General features: G+C 33.4%; 1 protein-coding gene across 5 annotated transcripts in view; it reads right to left on the minus strand.

Annotated features, from left to right (window-relative positions):
• The window catches only part of LOC142336930 (uncharacterized), a 55,210-nt gene that overhangs the window by 31,149 nt on the left and 5,169 nt on the right, over window positions 1-18,892 (minus strand). For 4 of the 5 annotated variants that reach the window (XM_075385916.1, XM_075385915.1, XM_075385917.1 and 1 more), the window contains exons 3-4: window positions 15,137-15,298; window positions 5,777-6,051 (exon numbers count right to left, since the gene is read on the minus strand). In XM_075385916.1, coding sequence (XP_075242031.1) covers window positions 5,777-6,051; window positions 15,137-15,298 — 437 coding nt within the window. Of the gene's footprint in view, window positions 1-2,059; window positions 2,093-5,776; window positions 6,052-15,136; window positions 15,299-18,892 lie in introns of those variants that run through there. The other variant, XM_075385919.1, reaches the window with a different exon arrangement.

Genomic DNA, 18,892 nt, shown 5'->3' on the forward strand with positions numbered 1-18,892 from the left:
CACACACATACACACACACATACACACACACACAAACACACACACACACACACAAACACACACACACACAAACACACACACACACACAGATACGCGCAAACACACTAACACACCACACACACACACGCAACAATGCGAGCTATGTATAATAACAAATGTTCAATATGCATGGAGTCGCCTATCTGCATTGAGTTATTATCCTTATTAAATTAAAGATATATTAAAATTCACGTGAGAGTTCAAATTAAAACATATATATGCTACTGTATTGAACACACAAAATCACCTCAAATCATTGAAAAGAATCAGTGTAAAGCACTCAAAAACACTTCAAATGCGCAATTTGTAGAATAATTATTACTTTTCGCTTGCTTGTAATAGGGTTCCTTATATCGGCTTTTACTGTGAACATTAAAAAGAAACAAACGTTTTGTTTCAAAGTTTTGATAACTTGTATGAATTCAGATAATTTAGCTACTGGTTCAAGAATATCTCAGACTTACCAAATCTCGTGTTACTTCAACGCAACGTAGTGTTATTCGCGAAAATTTCTAGAAAGGTAGTTCAAAGAACTTCTCTAACAGAAAAACACAAAAACTGACAATTATTTCAAATAAAGCCCACACAAATTAGCTGAAATAAAATGAAATCACTTTTTGAAAGAGCAAGTCAGCTAACCGTACTAAAATTCTGACGTCAGAAGTTTTTTTGGTCATGTCATATGGTAGTAAATATGTTAGCAAAATAACACTTGTCAAAGATCCCAAATTCTTCGAATATTTTGCAATTTACAAGTAGTTTTTACATTTATCTCAAAACCCAACGGCCCCCACGGCCGGAGGATCAATTTTTTGCCTTATTGAAAGAGGTTTGTTGAGCACGTGTATTTATGTAGTCACCGGACTCGGCTCGAAAAAAAGGAAATTCCTCCAACAATTGAGTAGTGGGACAAATCTTATAGTCGGGTCAGAATTTTTTAGATCAAACCAGTATTCGTGGAATGGAAGCAACTTCAACTTAGAAAACATGTCCTAACTTGTCCCTCATGTTAGCAATTTCCAGTGTAACCAAAAGTTGGTCAGTATTTTAAAAAAAATTATTAGGTACTTCATAAATTACACTCTTAGAGATCGAAATTGGGGGTTAATGTAATGACATAGAGGACATCAACACAAGACAGAAAAATATTTGAATAATATCCCCAAACCCTACCCCGACCCCCACCCAGTAAAAGCCAGAACAGATTAAAGATGCGCCCCAATAAAATAGTAAAGAAAAGTTTCAAAAAACGAATCATTTTCAAAAATAATCATTTAACACAATAATTCTTTTGCTCGTGTCCGCGTAGAAAAAGTATTTCATTATCTTCATTATTTCCGCATATGTGCTTATAATTTAAAACATGATAAAAATCCAACACTAAAACAATAATTACTTGCTAAAATTTATCAGAAATTTTGATAGTGTTTTCTCCAACAAATAGGCATTTTTCTTATCCTGTTTACCTTACCTAACTGAGGACACTATTAATCTCACTGTTCAACAGTTATCTGTTTTATCACTGTTTACTAATAAAAATTTCGATTTTTTGGAGAAATTTGGAGGAAAAATTTAACCGTTCACTCTGAAGGGCACAAGAGATGCTCTGAGCTGAGATGCTCTGAGCTGGGATGACAATGTTTAATTTCTGCATCAATTTTTGGGTTAAAAGTTGATGCAGAAATTAAACATTATTGGAAATCAGCGGCCCGTTCTGGGTTCATTTAGCTTTATTTTCCATTTCAAAACATTTATAAAAACTTTCAAAAACATAGCTATCCTTACCGCACCGTACCGATAAAATGTATAAATTCAAATTCAACGAGAACTAAATTATGAAACTTCATTCTCGGCGAATTTGAATCTATACATCTTTGTATAATTTATGAATGAATCAATTTTTTCTTTATTTCATTGCGAGTATATTTAACTTGGATTATATTAATCTTTGGAATAAATTTTTTAGTAAATAAATTATTGAAATGAAAGCTCAAAAGCGTGAGTGATAGGGAAACTTTACCTTAAATAAGCCTTTCTTTGTTACCATACTGAAAGAGAGACTGACCTTAAATGGGACAGTTTGGAGACGGAGAGGGCAAAGTGCTACAATGCACGTGCTTTTATAAATAATGTAGAACAGGAATGATTTAGTACAGTTGCAGAGATGCCAATGAAATAAATATACATGGCGGGATCCAAAATATACTTTCCACACAAGGGAACGTTTGAAAAAATCGTCAACCTCAAATAAAAATTGGTAACAAAAAGAATCATAAATTCAAATCCGTCAGATACGAAACCTTTTATCGATGCTTAAATGCCAAAAAAAAATTTATCTCAGGAACAAATCCTCCATATTTTTCTGCTGACGTTTAGATACTAAACGAGTGGGTAGAGTATTTCAGCCATCAAGAAAAATCAGGACAAGGGTTCGGGTAACCTGACTATTTTGATCTTTTTTTCTTTTTCGATGTTCTTCCACTTGCTAAGAAGGTTCCAAAACGACGAGAAGCGAGGCAGATTTCAAGAAAGGTTCAAATTTTATTTCCTTAATATGTAAATACAAGTGAGGAATATACAAAGGATCTGTCTTATATTGCAAAGGCATAAAAAACCGGTATCTCTCGAAAATGGTAAAATGTAAGTCACAGTTGATAAAACATGTTTTTGTAACCCAGCAATGAGACATAACAACTTCAATTTTTCTTCATTTTGAATTAAAAAGAGAGCCCTTTCCCTAAAAGAATAGTTGGTCAACTCAACAGGGGGGCGGAAAATCATCTCTCATTTACATTAATAAATTCAGACAGTAGAAAAAAAAATTGAAGGTGGAAATCATGTGCAAAACAATTACAACTTGAGAGGAACGAGAAGAGATATACACAGGATTATCTTATATATACACAGGATTATCTTAAATCAGAATTGAAAAGAATTTGTAAGATGTTAGACAACAACCGACTCTCTTCTACAATGGATCCAATGAACGCTTGAGTAACGGAACACTGGATACGCGAAAAAGCGAAGCTAAATTTTGGACCTATGTATGTGATCACATCAGAATAAGACCTTTTCTGCAGATTTTGAATATCAACATCAAAACTGTTTTCGCAGACGGACGAGCTCCTCCAGAGCAAAATATAGAAGCAACAGAACTGATTTGGCATTTTTTGGCGTTTTGTAAGAGACCATAAAGTTCATTTTTATACAATTTAAACTGTTTATAATGAACCAATGGCGTTTCTTAAAGGAAAATCAACAGTGTCCAACTATTGATGCAGGCACCATCAAAAAACGTTGTACAAAAACTCAGGGCTTCTGAATAATATCTGACAGCAATAGCCTTAAAACAGCAAGAATGAAAAGGTCGGGTTATAAGAAATTTATATCCGAAAAATTAATTAAAAAATTGAAAAAAATGTCTGTGTTATGATTGTTTATGTTTGTTTTAGGGTGGCGAACTTAGGAATAACCATGTTTTCCATTATGTCAAAATGTCAAGCTTTTATAGAGTCCAAATAACTCTTACTATACTGTGATAGCTAACACGAGCAAGCGTAAAGTATTAACGGAATATTTTTGAAACTGATAACCGAGAATTTATAATCGAGGAAAGAAAGGGTTGCCACAAGTACCAAAAAACAAGGGTATTCTGCAAGCTTTTTTCAATCAGCAAGTTTCACCGCTTTACTAAACAGAAAAAGGATGCTAAACAAATCTGTTCTACATTTGGCCCAATAAAGTTGATTGCTAACTAGTCAGCACAAGCAAACTAGGAATCTTTTGAAGAATGTGCAACTAGTTTTGCATTTTTTGTTTCAGAAAAAAATAAATGAAACTCAAAATTTCCAACGTAAAATTTAGTGCAGCTGCTTTTTACTTAGAATAGCAAAGAGGCAGCTGCCGGTTTAGATTATGACTATGAAAGCAAAATTTATTCAAATGAAAGCAGTTTGCTTCGAATAAATAAAGTTAAAAACATAAAATGTTAAATTAAGTTTTCCTGCAGTACTAAGAGATTAGTCTGATTCTTGCGTCAATTAGTATCTCAAAGGTTTTTGCGTTCATAAATTTTTACAAGAAAATGGTTAGCCAATAATGGCTCAAACAGATTGGAAAGAAAAATTTAGATAGATTTCCTAATAATTATTTTATGGGGAATAGAATATTCAGCACGTTAACTAAATGGTCCTTTTCTGTTCCAGTGTTCTCCAAAAACATAGCGAAACGTAAACAACGTTAACGTGTATATTTTTTCAATAATCCTGGTTATAGAGAAACTAAAGTTCTTCAAATTTTCTGTTATTCGCATGACTTTAAAATGACAGAATTTGTTTAGATTAAAAATTTTCTGTTCTAAATTTTATTTTAATAAAAAATTTTTCTCTTCTGTCTAATTTTCATTGATTGACAAATTTTTTAGATAATTTCTTTACTATTGGCGAGGACGTAGATTATCCTGAAACTTTCGAAAAAATGATTTTCTTTTCATCAACTAACGAATAATTCTGAAATGCATGTATCTATATATACATATATATATATATATATATATATATATATATATATATATATATATATATATGCATATATATATATATATATATATATATATATATATATAAATATATTTGTAGATATATATATATATATATATATATATATATATATATATATATCGCAAACTTTATTTTATTCTTTTTTGGGAGGCTATAACGATGAAGTAAGATTGTAGTCCTTAGAAATTTAAGCTCACTTGCTTTTTCTGTATCAGACCTGTTGCTAAACCAAATTTGCTGTTTTCTCTGCCTTATAAACATATTTTTGCAATGTCATTTTTCATATCAATCCTAGAAAAAATTTCTTCTCATTTCTTTACGGATATGTGGGCTTTACGGAAAGTTTGCCATTTTATTTGTTTTCATTAAACAAAAAATATTTTTGATAAAACTTCTTTTCATGTGCATTTCACGTATAGGTAATCAACTCAATTAAACGAAATGAAAAAAAAAGATTGCTCGAAGTTTTTTGAGTGATTGCAGAATGAACACGTTTGAATTTCCTAAATTTTTATAGGCAATAGTCGTGTAGTAGGCAATTGCACAGTGCAACAAGCCAATTTTAAATAAGAACGAATATTCTTACTGTTTCTTTTTAAAGAGTTTTGACTGACTCGCGACTAACTTGCAGACTAACTTTTTCGACCCTTGCTTTGAGAACTCAGATTGCAAGAAAGGCAAGCATTTTTTGAAATAAAAACAATCTCAGTTTTTGAAATCATAAGTCGTCGCCTCTTTTTGAGTCTGAATTCAAAAAGAACAATTAAAAACAAAAAAAAAACAATTTGGAACTAAGCTTTTAATTATTCCCATTATCATTATTTTTTCTTTTGATAACAATGATGGAACATCATTTTATGCTCCATCTAAAAATACTTGCTCTAATCAATGTATTTCCATGCACCAGAGAAACAAAAAATGTCATTTTTAAGAGCGATCTATAGATTTCGCGCCCCAGCGGACCACTGCTATAGGATGTACTCCTGAAACCCCGGTCAAGTTATCGCGGCGAAGCAAATTATAATACGGCTATCTCAAAAAGTTTTTGGCTTACTTGACATCTTTTCAATATTCGGCTTGCTTGTCTATCGGCTTGTTTAACAGCTACCTTAAAAAATATTTGTTCACGTAGGACAGAAGCAGTTTTACTAGATCATGTGTTAGAGATGGTGACTAACTGATGAGGGGTGCCAGGATGAGGATGGGTGGGTTGACTGTGTCTGTTGTATGTGTGATGATACTGGGTACTGTTCACTGTTAGATGAGTAATGTTGCTGCTGTTGTTGGAGGGTCCTCTTGCTGGACTTCTGACCCATGTGCTGCTGTTTGGTAGAATGAGTAGATGACTCCTGATTGGGGTGGTGGTGGGGGTGGTGGTGGTGTGAGTTGTTTGCTTCTGTAGTGACAGTTGAGTGGGATGTCTCACCTCTGCTGCTAATGCTCTGATTGGCACCTGTTAATCAAAAAGTTATTACTACACAGTATCTCTTTTGTTAAGATTTTGTGTCTTAAAATTATTTAACCTACAAAACTCCTTTTTCCAACGCATATTTAAACTCAATCCCGCCCAGGTTGAGGTCCAGACCCAAATTGAGTTATGATCAGGCCAACTCGAACGCTCACCCGTGTGTTTCTAGACCGAAATTACAGGGTCTCGCAGGGATTCGAGTGCACAATAGTCTGGACCATTTATTAAAAAACCAACAGTCAAACCGATCATATATCTTATGAATATTGTCAAACTGGGGAACATTGAGTTGGCATCTGAGGTCACTTCGGTCTGGAAGGCCTGTTTATGGAAGGCCTGTGTAGTCTGTTCATAGTCTAGACAATGGTCAGAACTTGAGCCAAATCATATGTCTATACGATGGTCTGGGTAAGGTCTGATCCGAAGTTATTTTCTTCTGGAAAGTCTGATCAGAGGTCATTTTGGCCCGGAAAGACTGATCAGAGGCCATTTCGGTCTGGAAAGATTGTTCAGATCTCATTTCGCTCCGGATAGTCTAATCATAGCTCAATTTTTGCATTGACCTGGATAGCTCCACTTGGGCGGTTTACTAATAATACCAAATTTTTAGAAATTATACTTGTCCATAAATGAAAAACTTGAATCTCACACAAGTATCATGTATTGTTTCTTTAGTTTCTTTATATAATGTGCTTCTACAGTTTCTGTAGAATCAGAGGACTGTACATAGAAATTTAGTATGTACACTGTTCTATATTGAATATTATCAAAGAAAATTTAGACCAGACTAGCTTGTTGACCATCATTTTTTAGTTTTCGCTAACATTTATAAGATCGCAAAATCTGAAGTTAACAAGGGAGGGGCAAATGATCAATACGACTTTCTGTAGTTAAAAATGCTGCTAAAATCTTCACAGCCGTCAATCTGACACATTTTAATCCCATGTAATCCATATGCATTGTACTTTATTTCCAAATACGAAACGGCTTTCACGAAAAAATTGATGTTTATCAGGAGTAAAAGATTGCAAAAAGTTAAGGTGCTAAACCAAAGACGAAAAACATCGAAATAAATTTGGCACAACAAAGCCAACCCAACAACTTGAGAGAACAACCTTTCCGCTCAAACCCTACCCACTCAAACATGCAAATAGATAATAGCCAGGAAAAGATATTGAAGTGCACTAAGTAATTTATAAGTAAATTTACCTGAACGCTGTGCAGGTAAGGCCATGTGAAGATAAAATTTACCTGCACATATTTCTCCAACATTACTTACCTGAACATCAGTCAGGTAAATTACCAGCAAAATTTGCAGGTAATTCATGAGTCATCTTTTTCATTTTAGACAGCAAAAACGTTTTCATGAAGCATCTATATTATTTTTAAGCGTACGTTTTAAAATATTATTATTTAACTACTTCTACAACACTTCAAAACTTTCTAATCTGGATCTGGGACTGACTTTTGTAATGGGTAGGAATTTTTTGTTTGAAATAACAAAAGTACTGATGAACAATAGCACGATTTTTCTCATTTTGTTAACTAAACTGAAAAAGTTTATGTTTGCACTCTGTAAAAACACGTAAACCGAACAAACCATGAGTGACCAAGCTCCCACTGATCTACACAAGCTCTATTGCCCTATTTTTGTAATAATAAATGAATGGTTCAAACTTAATTAAAACCATATGGAGTAAAAACATAATGAAGTTGGTCTGGCCAAAAGCTGATGAATTCTCATTATAATTAATCAAAAGAATTATGCATGTGAGGGTACCTTGAATGAAAAATTAGGGTAAAATATGCAGGTAGTTTGTGCAGGCGTGCCTGAATTTCTGAAGTAATTTTTACCTAAAATTGCAGTTACGCTCAGGTACCGTGAAGGTAGCGTACAGAAACGCCAAAAACATATGCACAGTTTAGGTGAACTTACCTGAATTTTTAGGTAATTTTACCTGCACAGTTTTTAGTGTGGTTAGTTTTAGAATTCAAAATTTAAAAAAATGTCTCTATTTCCAATTCTTTACTAAATGTGCTTGTCTGTTTCATGTACACAGTGCTTGTGAACCGTTTGCCACCGAATTTGAATAAGAACATGCAGCGGAAAAATTCAAAAACTCTTTATAGAAGAGGGAAAATAATATTAAATTAAAACTGAAGGTTATGTCATAATTTGATTTCAGCGGTATTTTCAAGTGTCCCAAAAATATGCAGTCTGTTGTGTACGGTTTCAATCAAAGCTAACGTCAAAGGGGTTTCAATTATATGCATTCAAATGTTGTCGTAAAAAATAAAGAAATCAAATGAACATCAAGAATTTTGTCGCATCAGGTTGTTGAACTCTTTATGTTATGAAGTACTTCAAATTAGGCATAAGGATCTAGAAAGAACACAAAAAGCATAAAATTGCGAAGCTTTTTGGCAATAAAAACTACATCCATCTACTACTATAATCTGCTAAACAACTCAAAATCCATCAGATCTTCTACCGGTGCCGTCCACTTGTTTTTAGTAAAAAAGGACCTCTGAGGAAAAAAGTACAAATTTTGAGGGGTACAAACGGACTCGTTATTTAGAATTAAGGTAAAAACTGAGAACGTCGAAAAAGCCATTGCAGCTACGACAAAGAAGAAGATATAAATGACAAAACTATCTATCAAATTTGCGTTTTTTTTCACGAAAATGGATTGTCCTATGCTCATCTTAATAAAAAATCTCTTATTTGGTGAACAAAGATAAATTTATGTCAAATCGAATCTTTATTTAACTCAAGGCATAGTTTTCAGGATAGGTTCAGTTACTTTCAAAAGTTTTAGAAATTTTTTTCTTCCTACATCTGTTCCCACTTATAATAGCTGCAACAAATTGAAACTTTGTTTTACAGACTTTTTGTAAAGAAAATCGTTCGTCGATTGACGAACACCTAGACATGACAAGTTCTCAAGTCGATTTAAATATCAGGAAAATCAATTTAACCTCAAACTGAAAAAAAAATTCTCAAGTTTTTTTTCAAGTAAAATTGGATCTCTGACGTTGAAGTTTACCACATCTGATAGAGGCTCAGTTTTGCAGCAATATAGTTAAATTAAAAGCATGTCTATCTAGCGGCCATTTGTCGTTTTCTACCGTCAAAAGTTTTTCTACTGTTCTAAAAAACTATCTGATCTCTTTTTTCTTACCTGAAAAGAAAACATTAAAAAATCTATTGTAATTTTTATTCTGAAAGAAAAAAGCTAAAAGTGGTACCAAAAATCCAAAAATTACAAATAATTGGAAGAATACGGAAAAACTATAGATATAAATCTAAAAAATAACAACCTTTCTCATTTTCATTTCTGAAGAAATGATGTAATCTGATAATTTTATCCAAATACTACGTAATCACTGTTATGCTCAATTTTAAGCATGCGGATTAATTAATTAATTAAAGGGTATGATTAATTACTTTGGTGTCAGTAATAGTTTTTTCCAATTTTCCATTCACGAAAACGTTGACCTTGTATATTTTGTTTTATATTATAAAAAAATAATCCTCAATTAAGACTTTTGGAAATCAAAGGTACTCCGTTTTATGCCACAAACATATTATATCAAAGATAGTCTACCAAGTTTTAGAGATGCCAATAAAATGAAATACAATGGTCAACCTTTTTTTGCATTTTTTTCTTCCTCAAAAACTAATTTAATCTGTCTTGTCTATAACGATTATTTCATCGTTAACTTTTGGAAGGCTGCTCGTAAACAAACCATTTTAAACGGCTAGAAAGCTTTTTCCAGCTGAAAACGTTATCGCGAAAGGTTAAAGAAAGAGAAAAAACTATACGTTTTTGTCCACTGTATTTTTTCCGTTCCATTAGTTTGGTTCCTATATTAAAAAAAAATTGGGCAAATTATTTGAGATCCCTTTTGATTTACCAAAAAGTCTATTGAAAAACAGCTACAAATAGGAAGACCAGGAACGACGAAAAATTAGTAAATTGTTATTTTCGTTTATGTCATTTAAAGGCAATAATCGTAGGTGTTACCTTTTGTGACCAAATTTGTATAGTTTAATGATTAAAACAATGAAAAGTAAACCTATCCAGCATATCGGGAGAAAATAGCTGGATTGAATTGTGGATTGACCGATCGAGAAACAATGAAATAAAGTGATTGTTAAACAGGAAACATATTAGACTTCGTAGTTGAACTACTCAATTACCTAATAAGAGGAAACAAGGATTAGCATAAGTATTACTCCTGGTATCCCAAAAATAGTTAGAGCCAAATTCAATTACCGGGCAACATCTTTCGAAACAGTTTCTGTTTTTGATTTATTTTTTCGATGTCTACTCGATTAAATTTAGACCGCTTTACGGAGCAACTGTTCTTTAAGAGCACTTTGAGCAGAATTACTCACTTTTCAAACTTGCATGGGGAACTAAAAAAGATTTCACGCAAACTCGCAAACTGTTGAACAAGATGTGCACTAAGGTAAAGAGGAACTAATTTTTATTGCACTTAGTAAAAAACATAATAGGACAAGTCCTCAACAACAATTGAAGAATTTTTTTGACTTTAACTTTAAACTGGACCCCCAAAAAAATGAATAATGGTTCTGAAAATGGTTCTGAAAATTATTCAGAGAAAAACTAAGTCAAAATATTACAAAACACAGTGACAACAGATACTATATTGCTGCATATGATTTAAAAATTTACAATTGAGAAAGCCGAAATTCTGTTCAAACACAGTTTTATCACACTAAAATTAGAGTAAAAGAATTTAAGGCATCAAATCCACTCGCTTTTTCCATCAACCTCTTTTTTGGCGTAATCAAAACTAATATTTCAATCTGACTGCACAAACAATTTTAAGATTGTGTGAAAAAATCTTCTAAAAGACGTAGCCGGAAGACTCCAGAACCGACTTGAAGTATATGTTTGCATAGCTTCAAGCCAAAGTCTCACTGAACTTTGTCGTTCTAATTTGTTCAACAAATCATTTCGAAACAAGCACAGAGTAAAACATACATGAGCAAGCAGACGCTGAAAAGAAGCTGATAAAATATCTGTAAAATTTCTTTGGCAATCAAGATTCTTGGCAATCAAAGCTACTCAGTCTGATGCCGCAAACAAAAAATATCAAAGATTTTATGTCAGGATTTTAGAGATGCCGATAAAATGTAATACAATGGTCAAGCGTTTTTTGTCTTTTATCTCTCTGAAAATCTAATTTAACCTGTCTTGTCTATTCAAATCATTTCGTTGTATGTTCTATGTTCATTTTTGGAAGGCTGCTGTCAAAACAATTCATTTGAATTGGCCAAAATTTTTTGTAGCTGAAAACGTTATCGAGATAGATTAAAGAAAAAATATTATACGTTTTTGTCCAAATTATTTTTTTTGTTTCATTAGTGTGTTTGTCTATTTTATGAAATTTAAGCGAATTATTTGAGATCCCTTTTGATTTACGAAAAAGTCTATTGGAAAACAGCTACAAATAGGAAGACCAGGAACCACGAAAATTTAGAAAAATTGCAATTGTCATTTTCTGTCTTTTAAATGTTTCTGTCATAAGGCAATAATCGTTGGTGTTACCTCTTTTGACCAAATTTGTATGGTTTAATGATTAAAAACAATGAAATGTAAACCTACCCAGCATAATGGGAGAAAATAACTGAATTTAACAAAGGATGGACTGATCGGGAAAAAAGTATTGTTGAATAGAAAACATTTTGGATTTCGTAGTTGAACTACACAAGTTGCCTAATAACTCAATCAGAGAAAAACTCACTCATAGAAAAATTAAATCGAAATAGTAGAGAACACAGTGAAAACGGAGAGTAATTTGCTGCACATGATTAAAAAACTCACAATCGAGCAAGCCGAAATTCTGTTCAAACACAGTTTTATAACACTAATATAAAATCAGAGTACAAGAATTTCAAGCCTCAAATCCACTCGCTTTTTCCATCAGTATCCTGTTTTGGCATGAACAAAACTAATATTTCAATTTGACTGCGAACATTTTTAAAAATACAAAAAACTTAAAAAAATGTTAAAAACTGTTTGAAAAATCTTTTTAAAAACATAGCCGGAATAGTTCGGAACCAACTTCAGGTATACTTTTACATAAGTCCAACCCAAAGTCTCGCTAAAGATTGTCCTTCTAAATGGTTCCACTAATCTTTTCGTAACAATAACAGTAAATTATGCATGAGCAAGCAAAAGCTGATAACAAAAACATAAAATATTTGACAACATTTTTTTACATGGCGCGCTTCCAAAACAACTATTGAAAAATAATGTGCAATAAAAATTGTTTTAATTCAACGATCGACAGCTAACTGATAGAATAAACAACAGAAACTGTATATTGGGAACAGAAGAAAAAAGAATAAAATGAGAAAAATATTTTTCTTTCACAAAACTCCATAAAACTATTCTGAAAAGCGCTTCGACAGCTTTGCTTTATCAGTGAACCACCGAGTTCTTTTAAGAGGCACAACAAAAAAACTAGTAAGAACACCTTAAAAGTAAGATGACTGAAAACTGCTTTGTATAACGTTGAGAAGTTACTTCTGGTTAACATCGCCAAAGGCTCTAGAGAAAAATTTATCAGAAAAAAAGCGATAGCCGAAAGTTTAAACTTTAAAGATAAAGGCTAAAAAAAATTGAAGATTGTTGAAAATGGGAGAAGATTCGATTGAAAATACTCTGTTTTCCTAATCAAACAAACCTTAAAATTGATATCAATCAAATTAAAATCACTAGATCGGAAACAACTAGTACAAAAAAAAGTTTCAATAAAAATTTTTCCAAATGCAATAAAAATTGAAGAAATTTACAAAGACGTCCTAAAAAAGCGTTAAACACAGAAAAACACAAAGGGACAAGTATAGCTCAAAAACTGCATCTAAAAGTCTAGTATCTGTTTCAAATTATCTAAATGATACTAAAGGTCCAATTACTAGCTTAAGTAATCGATAAAAACAACGTTGGTTGAAAAACTAAATGCTAAAAAAATAAAAAGCCGCAAGCGATCAAAATTATCGACCAATTGGCGCAAATTTTTTTCAATTATACTTGTCTCACTCTCAGGTGGAATGGTGCATGAACTGAAAACCATTCTAATTTCCCTCATGGTTTTGACTTTTGTTTAACGGATTGAGCTTACCACTTCTTTTTACGTACGCCATTTGACGTCCATTAAAACACATCCTCTAAAAATAGTAGCAACCGATTTAGAGTAGATCACCGTTAATCTTCGAGTTGTAAAGCAGCATTTCCAGTACAATCCAAATTTATATAATTGTATAATTTTAGGAAAGCAATAAGAACGGGTTGAGCTCAGAAGATGAGGGTGTCAAAAATAATAAAAAGTAATAATAAAATCCAGTTATTTTAACAGTTTCTTTTTCACCCTAAAATAAAAAAGGAATTTTCAATTAAAAATCATAATAGCCTCTATGAGCTTCGAAATGTTGTTTCTCTTATTGTTCTTTGAAGCGTAAAGAAAAACGAAACCTTGACTGATGAAAATAAGCCGGCTTCGCATAAATGCTTTCCAATTTTAACCAATATTGGAACAAAAATTTATAATACTTGTATCCTACTAATGCAAAACCACACTTACAAGGGATTTATAACAATCATCTAACAAATTTCATTTGTAATATCATTTTGACGTAAAACAGTTATCATTAAAAACTATAGAATCAAATAGCCGAACGACGCAAAAACCAATAGAATTTTTCAAAAAATGATTCTAATTAGTAGCAATATGTTCAAAGAAGTATAATTGAAACATGAAACTTCCGTTTTAGTAGATTGATTCCCATATTCAATAAAATTTCAACAGATCCCCTGTGGGTTAATCAAAGCTCAATTGCTAAAAGAGCTACAAATGTGAAGATTAGGAACCCAAAAATCTGCGAAAATTGAAGGTACTGTTATTTTTGTCATCAATTTTTTCGCTTGTAAGACAATAATAAGTGTTACCAATTTTAAAACAAAATTTGAATCATTTAGTACAAGAAATTTATTTTTTAAAATTTTTAATTGGCATATTAAGCGAAAATAGCGGTATTTAATTGAAAGTTGTAAAAAACCGAAAAAAGGGAAAAAGTTGTCTTTCTACAAAAAAATTTTCTAGTCCGTTTGAATTTGATTGAATTTTGTAGTTGAACAACTCCTGTTTGCTAACAAGAGGACACATGGATTAGTATAAGCATTACTCTTGGTGCCGCAGACTAGTTAGAGCAAGGTTTAATTAGCGGACATCAAAAACAGGGTATCATTTTTTATACCATTTCTGTTTTTGAATTCGTTTACCAAATTTACTCTGTTAAAATCAGATTGCTTTGCTTCCGAGTTATAACAACTATTGGAACAAAATTCATAATTTTTTTATTCTAAATGTGCAAAACGAGACTTACAAGGGGCTTATAATAATCATCTAACCTATTTCATATAAAAAATCATTTTGGCGTAAAATAGATATCACCAGAAACTATAGAAAAAATAGCTGAAAGATGTATAAAGCAATGAAAATGTCAGAAAATATTCTGATTAGTAAATATATGTTTAAGTATAATTGAAACAAGAAACTGTGAATCCCAAAACACAAAGGAACAATGCAAAGTGATTCAGCGCCTATTTCTGAATAAAACAGTTAAGATTTATGTTTATATTGCTAAACTTGAGTTGTTTTTCTACTAAAATTGAAATAAACAATGTTATTTGTTTCAATTTACCTTAAAGCACGCACAAAAAAGTCTTGAAAAATTGCTGCGAGAATTGAAAGTCAATGCTTCAATACAAACCAACGGGAGCGGAAAGCTCAGGCAGAATGAATTTGTAAGAATCTTGCAGGATCATTACCCTTCAAGTCATCTTACAAGTCATTCTTGGAAGATAGCCATCGTCGCGGACGATCAGCTTGGAAAGTCATTGATCTCGCACGACCTTAAAATACCTTGCAAGATATACATTCGTTGCAAGAATCCTAACAGATCTTGCAAAATAATCGTCCGGTTTCACTTGGGGTGCTAAAATTTCCGGATCAAAACAGGTGGAGGTCTCACCGCTGTGGTATTTGTGATGATAGTTCTGATGGTGATTGTAACTGCTGTTGGAATAGTACACACTAGCCAGCTGGTTTCCTGTTTGGGCACTTGCTCCTGATCCCAATGGCACCACTGCACCTTTCCCCACAATTGAGTGAGATCGGGAACACTCACCAGCACCTAATTGCACCTCCGTGTTTGAAAATTTCCCTGTTTATCTTCTTCGTACTTATTTTTTTCCGTACAAACAAAATAATTTAACTTCTTTTTAAGCTGTGTCAATCTCGTTTTAGGCACAACTTATACTTTGTGTACTCTCTCAAACTTCTGAAAAACTGGAAACAAAAAAGCCTTGGGGGGATAACGAAAAAAAACTAATTATGATGCTTCACTTTTTAACAAGTAGTTTTAAATATTTACCACCCCCACCCCCCCCCCCCCCCCGCGTATTGGGTACACTTTATCTGCGTCAAGAGTATTACACGGTCACTTAATTAACTAAATCTTCTATACTTTATTTACTTATACGAGATCTATTAAAAAACTTTTCTTTACATGGAATGATATAATAATTTTGTGCCAGGGCAAGGGCGCATCCTAAAAGGGTGTCGATAAAGTTTTTTAAACTACCCTAGTCGAGTTAATCTTCCAAGAATCGTGCAAGATCTTGCAATATTATGCATAATCTTGTAAGATTTTCTTGCAAGATTAACAGAACTTCGCAAGATTTTCTTTTCAAGATTAACATCCTGTCTCGACAGGGTATTTTAAGGATCCAAAAGCTCAAAAACTTTGAATGGCACTTCATGCCCCTGTGTCATATGCATCAAGTTAAAAGTTAATTGTCAAATACTGGTAAATCGAAATGTTTCGCAACTGTGCGGGAGGCGCACAGAATAATGCACCCATTAGGGCGCAGAGAGGGTGAAATGCGGAGAAGTTCCGAATACAAGAATCTCAACCGATGGCTTTCGAAAAGGGCTTTGTTCTTCTTCTTCGTAACATTCAATTGATCATAGTTCCTAAAATCTTAATTTACATAACAGATAAAAAAACCGAGCCAATTTCTGACTACTTTTTTTCCCACTCGCTACTACTATTTGCGACAACTGTAAGAACAAATATTTAACCAGAGAGCAAGCTCCTAGTTGATAGCTGACTTGATGCAAAACACAAAGGTTTGTAATAAAATAGAAAACTTATCGTGATATGACGCCCACATTTAAATAAACTAAATGAAGTCCAGCCCAGGGAAAATCCAGCCAATTTACTTTCATGCCAATTAACCGTCAATGACAGTCTTTTGCCCGGTGTCCCATTTTTTCACCCCTATTCATTTAACCCCCTATCATTTAACCCCGATTTATTCACCCCTGTATCATTTAACCCCTCTATCTTTTAACCCCACTATCATTTCACCCCGATTTTAATCCCTATAAAATAAGGATTATTAAATTAGCAATAAAATCATTTGGCCATGCCTCGCGGGCCATGGCCATGCCTCAGCGGCCCGTGGGACTTGATATGAAACTATCACAACCGAACGTGGGATTAATCTATCCACTTAAATATGACAAAACATGCCTTTAATGTCGACTGCTAATTAGCGGGATGAAATGATAGAGGGGTGAAGTGATAGCGGGGTTAAATGATAGAGGGGTGAATAAATCGGGGTTAAATGACAGGGGGTTAAATGAATAGGGGTGAAATGAAGTAGAACCCTTGCCCATAGCCTAATTAGGTATCAGAAATTGAAATTAAGTATCTGAATTTTTTGGTCTTTCAGTTTTAAAGAAAAATAATTTTTAAAAATTGGTGGTGAATTTATATTTCTATATAGCTATAATCAACTGCAATAACATCTTTCTGACACCTGGGTGCGGGTAGCTTTAACCTGCGTGATTCTGCACTTTTTATAGAGTAAAATGTGTCAAGTCACTGACAAAGTCGGACTTTATATTTTAAGTGATTCTTATCGACTAATCCACTGAGAGGAGAGTTGAACAAATTGCCTGAGTAAACGAAAAAGAGGAAAGCAATTGATGAAATTAAAGAATAGGAGGGGACGATAAACTTAAATAGTAGACAGTTGATTTAAATTACAACCATGTCAGCAAAAAAACTAAGTGATATATTGTATACGTAGCAAATAAGGGTATCATAATTGCGCTTATACTTCAGCTTTTCATGTTCAAAAAATACGCTTATCAGACGTGAACTTCCCCCAATTAAGGCTTTGTACGATATTCTGCCAAGTTTTTTATGATAAAAATTTTGTGTCAGGTTCCAATCCAAATAAGTTCTTTAGCAACTAAATGCGGGTTTTTCCATAATGGCCCTCTCTTGCCCTTCAGGGTATAGGTATAAACATGATAATTGGTGTGAGGGGTGCGTTATGCAACCACTAAGCTGTAGTGAGATATAATTTGCCGGACCGGAAATTCTGCCTTGCTTTATCTCGCCTAACCAAAACGTTTATCGTGTTAAGTCCGATTAGGCCTAAGTTCGATAAGTCGGATCCTTTCAACAATTGCCCTCCCATTTTGCAAAAGCGGGACTGTTCTCGAATAGAATTTAAGCGAGCAATTTATTAACCAATCAGAGACGACTAATAACTTCCCGTGTATGCTAATGCTGAATAGAATAAAATATTTCATCGGATTGGCGGTTCGTTGGGCACATAAACTGCGACAGATCCGCTTTACCGTAATTTTGAAGTTTGAGATCTGATGTTTATATGTCTTGTTTGTTTTTAATGGTGGAATGCATAAAAAACGACTTCGAAATAAAGAAAAAAGTTAATATATTGCAACACCTTGAGAGGTCCCTTGCTATATATTTTGGGTTTATCATTTGACTATAAAAAATAAAAAGTCGGATTTATTCTGTTTTGCCACAAGTGCTTTCACACCCCCCAGTTACTAATTATATGTTGTTATATAGCACGTAAAAGAGTGAAAGATGTAAGCCCACTAAGCTGGGGGGCAAAATAGGGGTCTTTCTCACTATAGCCCCCCATGAAATTACAGCCCCCCATTATGGTATAATTACCATGTTTGGGGGGGGGGGGGGGGGTGGGGGTGCTATAGCTTATCTGACCACTAAGCTTGGGGGGGGGGGGCTATAATGGGAAAGACCCGTTTTTTCAAAAGCAACAAATTGCATGTCTAGTAAAAGTGTTTCAAGTTTCGGCTCACTCGGTGGGCGCTTCGCCGCGATAACCGACCCGCGTTTTCCGGATTACATCCAACAGCGCATGAAAGGCATGGCCGTGAACAGCGGTGCCCAATTGTGCTCAAACTTATATTCGGCTATTTAAACTGTAGGCCAAGTAATATTGTGACAAAGTATATCAGAGAAATGGGGATTCGCTACCAAGTACTAAAGGGGGGCAATTGTTGACAAGATCCAAAAATTCCTGTGAGTATATTACACAAGCTACCGTTTGCAGCCTAAAAGTATAGAGCAAACTTTAATCAAAAATTGGTTTTAATCTTAAAATGACATTCCCAATTATAAATTCTGCGATCTTGTGGTAAGCATCCTAGAGCTTACTTAACATCACTCTAACTAGTACAAAAGCAGCTAGTTATTTCTTACAAAATGACAACTGTAGATTTAAGCATTTAATGCATAATTGCATAATCTATCTAATTTCATCTCAATTTTATCGACTATGCCAACTGTAAGACCACTGTGACTGATATTTTAACAAATCAAATTCTCCAGTTTTTATGAAAAATTAAAAATGTGTCCCTCTGATTACGATTCCAG

This window comes from Convolutriloba macropyga, chromosome 3, assembly GCF_964194025.1.
Source record: "Convolutriloba macropyga chromosome 3, txConMacr16.3, whole genome shotgun sequence".
NCBI lineage: Eukaryota > Metazoa > Xenacoelomorpha > Acoela > Convolutidae > Convolutriloba > Convolutriloba macropyga.